We start from the raw sequence: 12233 nt of genomic DNA on the forward strand, positions 1-12233 counted from the left end.
GCCCCACGGGGCTGGGGGCCTTCGGCTCCGGGGCGGCCAGCGGTCCCATCGCCCCCATGGCCCCCACCGCCCCCATCGCCGCCCCCACCTCCCCCATCGCCCCCATGGCCCTCATCGCCGCCCCCACTTCCCCCATCGCCCCCACCGCCCCCATGGCCCCCACCGCCGCCCCCACTTCCCCCATCGCCCCACCGCCCCCATCGCCGCCCCCACTTCCCCCATCGCCCCATCGCCCCCATGGCCCCCATCGCCGCCCCCACCTCCCCCATCGCCCCATCGCCCCCATCGCCCCCATGGCAGCGGACGCGCGGCGCTGCGGGAACGGTGGCGGCCGCTCCCGCCGGGGCTGAGGCGGTGTTCCCGCTGAGCCGGGTGCAGAGCCCGGACCCTCCGGCTCCGCGCAGTCGGCTGTGGAGAAGGGGAAGGGGGTGGCGCGGAGCTCGCTCCCTCCCCGCGGCCCGGCCCTGGGGTCCTGGGGCGCCGATCCCCGCGCCCCCGCCCCCGCTCCGGAGGACACGGAGGGCTGTGCTGTGGGAGGGACACGCACACACACACCCTCACTTTCTAGGAGAAGGAGGAAGCCAGGCCAGGCGGGCAGGGGGAGAGAAGGCTGAGAACAGGGCTGCCCCCTCTACGCCAAGGTTAAGGGTTCGATCCCCCGTCAGGGCACAGACAAGAATCAACCCCCGCTGCATGAGTAAGTGAAACAACAAATCCCGCTCGCTCTGAAAAAAAAAAAAAATCAGTAAGGAAGAGCGGGCGGCGCCCTCAATCCCAGAGCCCGCGGTGGACTGGGCGCCGGGTCCTGCCCGGGTCCCTCCTTCCTGCCTGTCCCTGCCCCCAGCCCGGCTGGGACACCCCGGCCCACAGCCCCACGGCCGAGCGCAGGAAGGGGGATCTCTAGTTCCTGCCACGTAACCACCATCAGAGCCGCTGGCCAGCCTCAAAAGCAAACACTGTCCGATGGAGTGACTTCCAGGGAGAAAATTTATTTAAAACAAAACAAAGATCTCTCCCCCGGGGACTCGGGATGGGGGTGGGAAGGTGGGGGGCGGGAGGGTGGGGGGCGGGGGGGGGGAGCTGAGCGGGATCCTGTCTGACCCCAGGAAAGGGTCATCAGGAACTGCTCAGCACACCGGTCATCGCTGTCACCACGGAATGGAGCGTCATCCTGGTCTGGTCTTTGCTGGGAGCAGCAGTGACCCCGGGAAAAGTCGGGGATACATCCCCGGGGCTGGCACGGGGTCAGGAAGGAGAAACTGAGGCACTCCCCCGGGTGGGTCAGGCGAACAGAGGCTCCCAGCCAGGAAATAGCCACAGACGTGGCCCTCGCTGGCTGGGCGGCAGGGCTTCTGAGCGACCACATCTGTGCAGACCGGGGCTGTGCATCCAGGAGGTGCCAACTGTGTCTCCGCTGGCCCCAGGGGCTGGGGTTCCCTTTCTGTACCCCTTCTGAAGTCTGAAACCCTTCCCCCCAAAAAAGTAAAAATCTCTGTGCTAGGAATCCTCCCGCACCCCCACCTCCTCAGGGACCAAGTCTCTGAACCCCATCCCGCTGTGGCAGCCTGCGGGAGCCCACCCCTGCGGGCCAGCTGTGGCTGCGGATGGGAAGTCTGCTTCATGGGGTGATGGGCCTCAGGTGGGCACGGGCTGGGGGGGAACAGTTGGGGAGCATCTGAAGCGGAAAATCCAAGCAGATGTGGGCCGGCCCGCCCCTTTCCTCTGGTGCCTCAATTTCTTCCAGATCAGTTTCCTAATGGAAACACATTTAGGGGGTGGGGGTGGGGTGGGGGCTGGGATGTGAAGGCCGATCCTGGGTCAGGGCAGCTCCCACTCGGGCTCAGCAGGACCTGCTGGGAGTGAGGGGCCGCTGCGGACGCCCTGGCCCTCAGTGTGTCTGATCCTCTTCCCACCAGCAAGCTCCCACCATCCCAGAGTCCGCAGGCTCCTGCCGGGCCAAAGGGAACCCCATCCTGGTAAAGTCTGGGACTTTGGGGATCATTCGTTTTGTCTCTGAGCCTCTCCTGCTTCGGGGGAGTGCCGGCGTGGGCCCAAAGCAGCAGGCAGGGTGCCGCCTCTCAGAAGGGCCCAGGGCGGTGCCGAGTCCGCAGCCCTGGCCGTGCTGGCCACTCCACGGGGCCGGGCTTCCTGCTTCCCCAGTTTCCCCAGCACTCTGGCCTGTGGCCGCCTGTCCTGGGTGTCCCGTCCGAGGGACCAGCCCCTGACAAGGCCCAGTCAGGCAGGGCGGGGCTCCTTCACTGTTCCACCAGGCACCCCCATCCTTCCCTCCCTCCACCCCCAGCTCTGAGCTGGGTACTTGGGTGGCTCGGTGTTTGGAGCCGATGCGTTGGGTGGGTGTGCACTGCCCACTGGGGCATCTGCTGGGCAGGCTCAGGGTCTGAAAGTCCCGCAGGATGTGGCTGCGCATCTCCCAGCGCCCAAGGCTGCCCCAGGCCACGCGGGTCCCCTGTCCCGCAGACTGCGGCCCCCCGAGGAAAGCCAGCCTGGAGACCAGTGTGCTTCCGGTGTGCTTCCCGTAACCCCGGGAAAATCAGCCTGAAAACACTTCGGGGTACGGAGGCCACTCCGTCCAGCGGGGGGGGGGGGGGGGGTTCCTTCTGTGCTGCCAGGGTCCCCGGGTCACCGGGGAGAATCCCCGCCAGCGTCCAGCGGGAGGATCTCCGGGTCCCACACTGAGGACGGGAGGGGGGCTGGGAGCGCTGCATCCTCCCAGCCCGCGGTGCAGGCGGCGCTGGGGGGCTCCAGTGGGGCGCCCAGGGGGAGTGGGCCCGGACCCCCTGCGCCTCCGCCCGCCGGGTGAGAGCCCCACCGCCCGCTCCCGTGGCTTCAGGCCCCGGCACCGGCCTGCGCGCCAGGACCAAACACAGGGTGCGGGGCGGTGCCCCCGCCCCCCGGGAACGTCTGGCCTTGGGGGGGGGGGGTCCTTGGAAAAGGCCGGAGCGCCCTGAGCGGAAAGGGGGTTCCCGGCGGGCGCCGGGAGGAGCCCCGCACTGAGTCCCAGGAGGCCCATCCAGCCCGGGCCGGTGGGCGGGAGAACCAGGTCTCATTCCCTCCAAGCACCGCCTCCAGGGGCGCCCCAGTCCCACCGCTACACCGGGGTGGGGGGCCGTGGCCACCCCCGCGCCCCCGGGGCTGCGCTCTGACCCTGCGCCCTCCCGGGAGCTGTGGTCCTCCCCGCGCACGGGGCTGGCCCAGGTGGGGTCTGTGCGCCCCGGAAGTGCGGAGGGTCCCCCGCGGTGCAGGCACTGGGTGCAGGGGCACCGGAGGACTGGGGTCCCAGGCAGCTGCGGGCGGAGTGTGGCCACGTCCCCGCGGCCCACCGGCGCTCGCCACGACCCGCCCTCCGCGACCTGAAGCGCCCCGCAGCCACGATCCCCCCAAACCCCCCAGACTCCCCCAAATCCCCTCAAATCCCGGCAGATCCCCCCAATCCCGGCAGATTCCCCCAAACCCGGCAGATCCCCCCAAATCCCGGCCCAGCGCGGGAGCCGGGCTGCGGCCCTGTCCCCGCTGCCCTGGCCGAGGCAGAACCTCCAAACCCGGCTCCGACCCGGCCCTCCCGCCGCCCGCGCCCCGCGGCCCCGGCCCTCCGGCCTCTCCGCACCCTCCGCGCCCTCCGCGGGAGCGCCGTGTCCGTGGGCCCCGCTGGGAGGAGGGGGCGCAGGGACACCTCCAGGCCCGCTCCGGGGAGGGGGGCGGGGACCCCTTCTCTCCGCCTCTCCCCGCGGCGGGACCCGCCGGCGGGAAGGCTCCGTCTTCCCCGCGGACACGGCCCGAGGGGCGCCCCCCACCCCCGCCGGCGCCGCGGCGGAGCTCCCGGCCCCCCTGCCTCCCTCTTCTCCCTCTCCTCCCCCCGCCCCTCTTTTCCCTCTTCTTCCTCTTTTCTCCTTCTCCCTCCTCTCCCCGCGCCCCTCCTCTCCCCGCGCCGCCCGCCGTCCCCGCCGTCCCCGGCGCGCAGAGCGCACTCACCGGCCGGCGGGCGCGGGCCCGGAGCGGAGCGCCCGGAGGGGCGGCTCGGAGGCCCGCTCGGCGGGGAGCCCGCGGCAGGCCCGCCCCGCCCCGCCCTCCCCGCCCCCGGCCCTCCGGGCGCTCCGCCCGCGGGCGGGTCCGCCATAAACACACGCCCGGCCGCACGTGGGCCGAGCGCCGCCGCCTCCGACCGACCGACCGACCGCGGGCTCCGGCTCCGGACTGCCGGGGGAGGCGGAGAGCGCGCCCCGCCCCCGCCCATGGCCCCGCGGCCGCCGCCCGCCCGCCCGGAGGGGCCCCGGCACCGCGGGGACGAGCCCTCGGCCACCGACTGAACGGCCCTCCGCCCCTCGCCGGCCCGGCCCGGGTCCACCCCCACGGAGGAGCGGGAGGAGCGGAGGCAGCGGCAGCGGGAAGCCGGGGTCCGTCCCCGTGGAGCCGCGCCGGAGGAGGCTGTGCGCCCGGAGGACCCGCGCCCGGAGGAGGCTGTGCGCCCGGAGGACCCGCACCCGGAGGACCCGCGCCCGGAGGAGGCTGTGCGCCCGGAGGACCCGCGCCCCGGGGCCGGGGGAGCGCACCTGCCCGGGGCGCCCCGGGCTCACCGAAGGCACCGGCCCGGACCTCGCCGGGCTAATATGCCCGCAGCCGCGGCGCCATGAAGGAGAAGTCCAAGAACGCGGCCAAGACGCGGAGGGAGAAGGAGAATGGCGAGTTCTACGAGCTGGCCAAGCTGCTGCCGCTGCCCTCGGCCATCACCTCGCAGCTGGACAAGGCGTCCATCATCCGCCTCACCACCAGCTACCTGAAGATGCGCGCCGTCTTCCCCGAAGGTGAGCCCGCGGCGGGAGCGGGGAGCCGGGGAGCCGGGGAGCCGGGAGCCGAGCCCGTCCTCCCCGCAGCCCCGCGGAGTCCTGGGGAGGCCGGGCAGGGCGCTCTGGCTCCGGGTCCGGCTCAAGACAAGGACCAGGGCCTTGGAGCCCCGAGACCACATCACCTCCTGGCTGGGGCTGGCTGGGGTAGACAGGGATTAGATCTATAAACTTGCGATTGCATCCTGTCTACCTTCATTCCTCACTTCCCTCTCCTCCGTTAGTTCCTCTTTTCCTCTCCCTCCTTCCCTTCTCTCGCTCTGTCCGAGGCAGCAGCCTGTGCGCCCTGCGGGGAGTGGAGCGCCGGCTGCTCCGCGGAGAGTGCGGTGCGCCCGGCGGCCTGTAGGCCCAGCGCCCCAGAGCGCCCCGCGCGGCCTCAGGCTCGGCCTCTCCGGGTGCCCTGCTCTGCTCACCTTCCCGGGCTGGGACTCCGGGGGTCCGGGTGTGAGAGAGGGCGAGTGTGGAGCCCAGACCAGGCAGGAGAGAGAGCCGCCGACCAGCTGGACAATGGCAGGCAGGCCTGAGCAGTCTTGTTTCCGGATTGGAATGGAAAACCCGGAGGGGCAGGTGTCAGGGGCCAGGAACGCAGACTCAGGGTGCTGAGAGGCGGTGGGGTGTCCGGGCCGGCATTTGGTGCTGGCACTGGCCTGCGGTGACCAGTGGCCGGGCGGGCAGCCGGGTGGGCAGCCTCACGGGGGACAGAGGCCTGGTCAGCGCACCTTTGCTTCGGCGCCCGGGGGTTCTGAACCAAGGCCCCTGCAGCCGCGGTGTCCTCTGCGGGTTTGCTGCCTACGCCGGAGACCCCACACTTGGGGTGATGGGTGCCCAGGACCCACGGGGCTGAGTGGGCTCCGAGCCCCGGTGAGGAGCATGGCACAGAGGGTCTGCAGAGCGGCGACAGGTGTCCTTGCAGCCAGCTCCTGGGCCCCTGAGGCCGCTCGGCCAGACTGTCAGCCCAGCCATAAGCTCAACACCTTCACCTCCGCAGCGCTCAGCTGGTTACGGGCTCCTCTGGGCCAGGAGCTGCCGCACACCACCTCGGTGCAGCGGGAGGGCCTGGCGGCCCGCTCGGCTCGGCTCCGGCTTGCTGCGTGGCTGGCTGGGGAGCGGAGCCGGAAGCAGCGGCCTGGCCTCCAGTGCCTCCCAGTCGGGCCCGCCGCCGCCGGGCGCTCTCCTGGGGGAGCAGAAGCCTGAGACCCGCCGGCCTCCTTCCCTTCCCACCCCGATCGGAGGAGCTGCCGGGCGGGCGGGGTGACCTCTCCGCTCCCCTGCCGGTGAGGCCTTCCGGGAAAACTCAAGAGGATCGGAGTTTACCCTGGCCGGTCCTTCGCACCCGGGGAGGAGGGTGCGAACTGGTGTGCTCCCGTGAGCTGTTTTTATTTTATTTTATCGGAATGCTACAGGGAGGAATGGGCCCAGACAGGACGCCCACCTCCCCTCCCCTGCCCTCGTTGGAAATTACATACAAAGAAACAACCCGAAGAGTTCATGATCGGGTTGCCAACAGATTTCAAACGAGCCAGAAATTCGTTGGAAGGGAGGTCTGACGGAGGAGGCCTCGTTGGAAGCGGTAGGTTGTCCCGGGGATTTCCGGGAAAACCCGCTAAATGTCAGGAAGCTGCGGTCTGCGTTCCCGCCTGGAAACCAGGCTCCGGTGTGATTCCGGCCCCTGTGCGTTTCCACAGTGGCCTGGCTATGGCCTCGGGTGCTGGGAGGTTGGGATTCCAGGAGCACCTACAGTGCTGGGCAGAGCCCTGAGCCTGCTGGGGAGCCAGCCAAGGGCATAGAGAGGGGGTGGTTCTGACCCGACCCCCCTGGAGTGGGAGCGCCGGCCTGGAGGGGGGCAGACAGCCTCTGGGCTCTTTGCACCCAGCGGCCTCTGGCCTGCACCTCTGGGCGGCTGCGCTGCTTTCCCTCAGGTCAGTTTTGGGACAAGATTGTGATGCGGGTGCCAGGGGAGGAGAGAGGAGGGAGAGAGAGAGAGAGGAGGGAGAGAGGAGGGAGAGGGGAGGGAGAGGGGAGGGAGAGAGGAGGGAGAGAGTTTAGAAAGCGCTCAATTATGCAGGATTGCCCGCCCGCCCGCAGTGGCTCCCAGGGGCAGCGGGAGGCGCTGTAATTGATTTAGCCCTTCGTTTGGGGTTAGGGTCGGGGCTCCATTGGAGGGGCTGAGAGAGCCCAGGGCGGGCGCAGGCATCCGGCGGGTTTCAGGGCCAGAGCGCCCTGGGCGGTGCCCGAGCTCAGGGTCTCAGGGCTCCTGGCCTCCGATGGAAAGATGCCGGGCAGAACCGGCGCGCCAAGCCAGCCTGGGCCGCGATGCCCCGTAGCCCGGAACCAGGCCGGGCGGGGGAGGAAGGTCTAGGACCTCGGGCTCAGAACAGAGCAGCCAAAGCCGGAGGAACCCCAGGACTCTCCGGGGAACCTTTCTAGGCGGGCTCCCCAGGTCCCACAGGGAAGGCCAGAGCAAGCCTGTGCCTGAGTCCGAGGGGCGGGAGGAGGGAGCAGGGAGCCCCCAGGGGGCAGAGGGCGGCAGCGGGAGCTGGGCCTCTCCTGGCTCCGCTCTGAAGCTGCCCACCAGCCCTCGGTCCCGGTCCCCCGTCTGTGCCATGGCTGCTCGGGGTTGCTGAGCTCCGGGCGAGGAGCCTGGCTGTGCGGGTGGGAATCAGACCGGTTCTTAGCCGTCATGCTTCCTGTGAGCTCCGTGCCGCGTGTCCCCGGCCACACGCCACCTCCACGGCAGTCAGTGGACCCCCACCACCACACACACATACACACAATGACAAGACTCGCACATGTTCTCCCCAAAGACTGAGAAGTGGGGCCGGGAGGTAGGAAAGGGCAGAATGGCCAGGCCGGCTTCGGAAGTGGCCGCAGCTCGACCTGCCCTCAGGTCGCCCCAAGCTCCCAGGGTGGGCGCTCTCTGCTGCTCTGTCCGATGGCGGCCGAGACCCAGGGCCGGCGCCGATGCTGTCGGTGCTGGGCAGCGGGCAGCGGCTGTGGGGTTCCGTGGCCTAACACCTCCCCCCCCCCAACCCCCTTTCCCTGAGCAGAGACATGAGCTCCCGGGCCAGCCAGCACACCCAGTCCCCGGCAGCGTGAGCGGGAGGGCCTGGCCAGAGGGGGGTCAGGAGTGGAGTTGGAAACTGAGGCTGACTGTGGAAAGGAGACCGGGGCCCCCGACCCCACCCCGGGCCTGAGGACCAGTCGGGCGTGGGTGCCAGGTGGGGAAGAACGAACATTCATCGCTGGAAAGAAGCAAAGCCTTTGTCGCACCCAGCGGAGCGGGCAGGGCGGGAGGCCTGGGTCGCTCGGTGTGGGGTTTGTCTGCGCTTAGATTTGGGCAGCCCCTCCCCGCCCCTCTCACGCACACTCCAGCGCCAGGGAGGACGGCTGTCTTAGGGATTGTTGTCTGGAGCCTAAAGGTTTTCATTCAGAGGATTTGGTGAGAACAGACACCCCTACGCCGACGCGGGCTCACAGAGCTAAGGCCTTCCTCTACGCAACCCGACTTCGATTTTAGAATCCGGGCCTTTGCAGCCCTCTCCCATGCTTGGAAGCCCGCCAGGCCGGCCGTGGCTTGGGGCCGAGGGAAGCTGGGTCTCCAGCAGGACGCTCCGGCCGTGGGGGAGATCCAGGGCTGGCCCTGGGAGGAGGGGATGGGGCTGGGGCAGCGGATCAGCCCCGCGCTGGGTGCCATGGAAGCCTGGCCCGCTGTCGCTGGGGCTGCTGCTTCCTCCCGTCCTGAGGTCTGAGCATCAGGAGCAGGGTGTGGGGGGCTTCTGTCTGTGACCGCTCACAGCACTGGCCTGCCGGCAGGGCCAGCTGGAAGCCCGCTCCCTTCCCCCCCCCCCCCGGTGCTTGCGTGGCCTTTCGGGGCACCTTACCACCCCCTTCACACCGGGTCCCTGCCACGGGTGGGGGGGGGGATGACATGCGGTGGTTTGGAGAAGGCTGGGGTCTTCGGGGAGACGGCATCCAAGGCCGGAGAAGGACCCGGGGGCCCGGAGGCCCAGAGCCCGGCAGTCCTGGTGCCGGAGGCGCCAGCTCTGGGCGCTCTGGGAGCAGCAAGACTGGCAGCCCAGCTCCTCACAGGCCGCCCTCAGCCTCTGCCCGGGTGCCCGCCCTGCCTGTGTGTGCGTGTGTGTGTGCGTGTGCGTGTGCGCGTGTGCGTGTGTGTGTGTGTGCGTGTGCGTGTGTGTGTGTGTGTGTGTGTGTGTGTGTGATGGGGTCAGGGGAGCAGTGACAGGCAGTGTGCTGGCTCCCTTGCTTGGGGACAGGACGATGGCCTTCATGGAGAAGGGGGCACTGGGAAGGGGTCCTTCCCCTCCCTTCCCCCTTCTTGACTCCGGAGTGGTTGGCCAGTGGAGAGGGTGACCCCAGTGTCTTCACTTCCTGGGCGAGGGGAGCGGAGGCTGAGGCAGGGACAGGGACAGGGAGAGGGAGAGAAGGAGACCACCGGGTGGGGTGCAGCTGGACTGGCTCTCCGCTGGCACCTGTGAGCTGCGCTCATTCCCCCCAGCACCCCAGTGACACAGACAGGCTGCGGCCGGCACTCACCGTCCAGGGGCCGGCTGGCACCTTAAGGAGGGCGGGGGTGGGGCGTGAAGCCCCGTGTCCCTGGGCGGGGTGGGGGGTGAGGGTGGCTCCCAGAGGCTCCCTGGGTTCTCTCAGGCCCAGGCCCAGGCTTCGTGGCGGGAGGGCCGGGCAGGCCCTGTGCTAACCTGTCCCATGGCACAGAGCCCGTGAGCAGTGTTTGTGTCGGGGCCGGGCACCCGGGCTGCCGGTGCTGGCTGTCTGTCCGGGGAGCTGGTGTGGGCGTCCAGGCTGCGCTGCCCCTGTGGGTCTCCAGTCCTGTGTCCCCTCCTCTGAGAGTGACCCCCTTTCCCTGAGGAAGCGTCTTACTTGTGTGGCCCCTGCAGGCCCAGTGGGTGCTCGGAGCTGGGAAAGTGGGAAAGCTTCCTGGCCCTGGGGGAGGGGTGTGCGCTGAACAGGGAGCCCAGCTGAGTGCCAAGGCTGGGCGCCCATGAACTCTGGAAGGCAGAGGGGAGGGGTGCCTGGGCCCCGCCCCCTCCCCCTGACCTGGCGGGATCCCAGTGGCAGGGAGCCCCCCCTGCCCCCAGGGTGCCCTGCTGCAGGCCAGGGGGACCAGGCCCTGGTGGGCTTAGGGCTCGGGCTGGGCTGCTGGCCTCACTGAGCGGGAGGCTCCCAGGTCTGGGCAGGACAGGGGCACAGTGACACCCCCAGCCACAGGCCGGCACCCCGAAGAGCTCAGCACCCCCTGGTCCCTCACTTTTCTTTCAAAGCCCTTTGTCATGTGCAGATAAGGGCCACACACACTCACACACACTCTCTCTCACACACACACACACACACACACAGCGCCTCACTTTGGGGGCCATGTTGGTTACAAACCTCACTTTCTTTAGTCTTGCCTTCTGCCCACAGTGGGTTTTTAGGGGCTGGGTAAAAGGCCTGCCCACAGCGGTTTCTGATGGAAGAGCTGGCAGCTGGCACCCCGGTGGGTGACACAGGCGGATGTGAGGGGAACGTCACACCCCACCTGCCTCCACAGATGGTCACTCTGTGGCAGGTACCGCTGAGCAGGAAGGGCGGTGAAGGACAGCGAGCAGGGCGCATCCGTCCGTTTTCGGAAATCTGAATTCCTGGTCTCTATGAGATTCTTTCCTCATTTAAGCCTGGGTGAAAAGGGGGGTTCAATTGTGGTCCTTTGGGGTTCTGGTAAGTGGGGACTCACTGCCACTGCCCGCAGACACGTTGGGGCCGAGGCCTGCGGTGAGGGGCAGTGGTCACTCTGGTCATGGGTCCCCCCAGCTCTGCCACATGGTGGAGGCCGCAGGCAGTGGGGGGCGCCGGGTGTTTGGAGATCAGCTCCTTCCTTCTGGGGGACCGGGATGAGCCCCAGATTCCTAGAGCCGGGGGGCGGGGGGGAGAATAAAAGGGGGTGATTTTCTGTTCATTTTTCTGCCTAAGTTCCCGGGAGGGTCCTTGGACTCCAGGCCTCGGTGTCCCCCCGCGCGGGGTGCGGTTCCACCTCCCGGGTCACAGCCGCCAGAAACGCACGCCCGTTCCCTCTGGGACCACGGGGGACCCCCAGCGCCTGCCCCTCTCCCTGCCCCCACCCTGTCCTCAGCGGTTTGGGGACCCAGGACCTTGCGTTCCGGGTCCCACCCGAGCAGCAAGGAGGGACCTCGGGCTGGAGGTCGCTGACGGAAGGCAGACGGGACGGGCGCAGGCAGACCGCGGCTGTGGCCTGGGGCTCAGCGCCCTGCGGACGGAATCAGGGACCCACTGTGAGTCCCCAGGCGCTGCCTCCAGCGCAGAGGGAGCCAGAGGGAGCCGGCGGTCACAGCCTGGGCCGGCCCGGGTGGGGGAGCCAGGGAGGGGGTCTCCTCGCGCCTCCGGCAGCTGGGGGGGCGGGCGGCGTCCGGGAGGCGATGGGCGGAGGCCTGGGGGGGGCTGTGAGCGACCGGACAGCATCAGGTAGATACGGGGCTGCCTTCGGTCCATCGCAGGGAGAGGCCCCCCAGCCCCAGGTAACCTTCCCCCGCAGCCCGGGATTGGACGGATGGCGCCTGGGGCTCCGGGGTGACGGAGGGTGCAAAGATTTCTTATTTTATTTCATTCTTAAACGCAAGCAGAGCTGCCTCCTGGGCTCAGGGCTCCGGCTTCTCTGTCTTGGGGAAATGCAGTTGCAGGACACGGGGAGGGAGGGAGGGAGGGAGGGAGGGAGGGTCCTTGGGGCAATCGGGTCCGGTCAAGTCGGGAACTCTCTCCAGTCTTTTGCATTTCAATGGAGGTGCTGGTGCTGCGAGTGAGGGGTTGGGGGAGGGGAACGCTGGGAGTGAGGGGTTAGGGCCTTGGGGGGGAGGGGGCGCTGGGAGTGAGGGGTTGGGGGGGGCGCTGGGAGTGAGGGCGCTGGGAGTGAGGGGTTGGGGGGCGCGCTGGGAGTGAGGGGTTAGGGCCCTGGGGGGGAGGGGGAACTGGGAGTGAGGGGTTAGGGCCTTGGGGGGGAGGGGAACTGTGAGTGAGGGGTTGGGGGAGGGGAACGCTGGGAGTGAGGGGTTAGGGCCTTGGGGGGGAGGGGGCGCTGGGAGTGAGGGGTTTGGGGGGGCGCTGGGAGTGAGGGGTTTGGGTGCTGGCTGGCGGGCTCGGCAGTCCTGCCTCACTGATCTGCTCTGTCCCCTGCCCAGGTCTTGGAGACGCGTGGGGACAGCCGAGCCGCGCGGGGCCCCTGGACAGTGTGGCCAAGGAGCTGGGGTCGCACTTGCTGCAGGTAGGGCCGTGGCGGGGGGGGGGGGGGGGGGGGTCATGGCTGCCAGCAGCTCGGCTGGAGGTTTCTCTCCCTCCCTTAAGCAT

General features: G+C 69.3%; 1 protein-coding gene across 1 annotated transcript in view; it reads left to right on the forward strand.

The window, feature by feature from the left end:
* The first annotated feature begins 4607 nt into the window (after positions 1-4607).
* SIM2 (SIM bHLH transcription factor 2) overlaps positions 4608-12233 on the forward strand; it is a 36121-nt gene continuing 28495 nt past the window's right edge. The window contains 2 exon segments of the mRNA XM_036445634.2: positions 4608-4820; positions 12068-12150. Of these exon segments, the coding sequence (XP_036301527.1) occupies positions 4646-4820; positions 12068-12150 (258 nt within the window). The 5' untranslated portion in view covers positions 4608-4645.

Source organism: Pipistrellus kuhlii, unplaced genomic scaffold, assembly GCF_014108245.1.
Source record: "Pipistrellus kuhlii isolate mPipKuh1 unplaced genomic scaffold, mPipKuh1.p scaffold_m20_p_2, whole genome shotgun sequence".
In the NCBI taxonomy this organism is placed as follows: Eukaryota; Metazoa; Chordata; class Mammalia; order Chiroptera; family Vespertilionidae; genus Pipistrellus; species Pipistrellus kuhlii.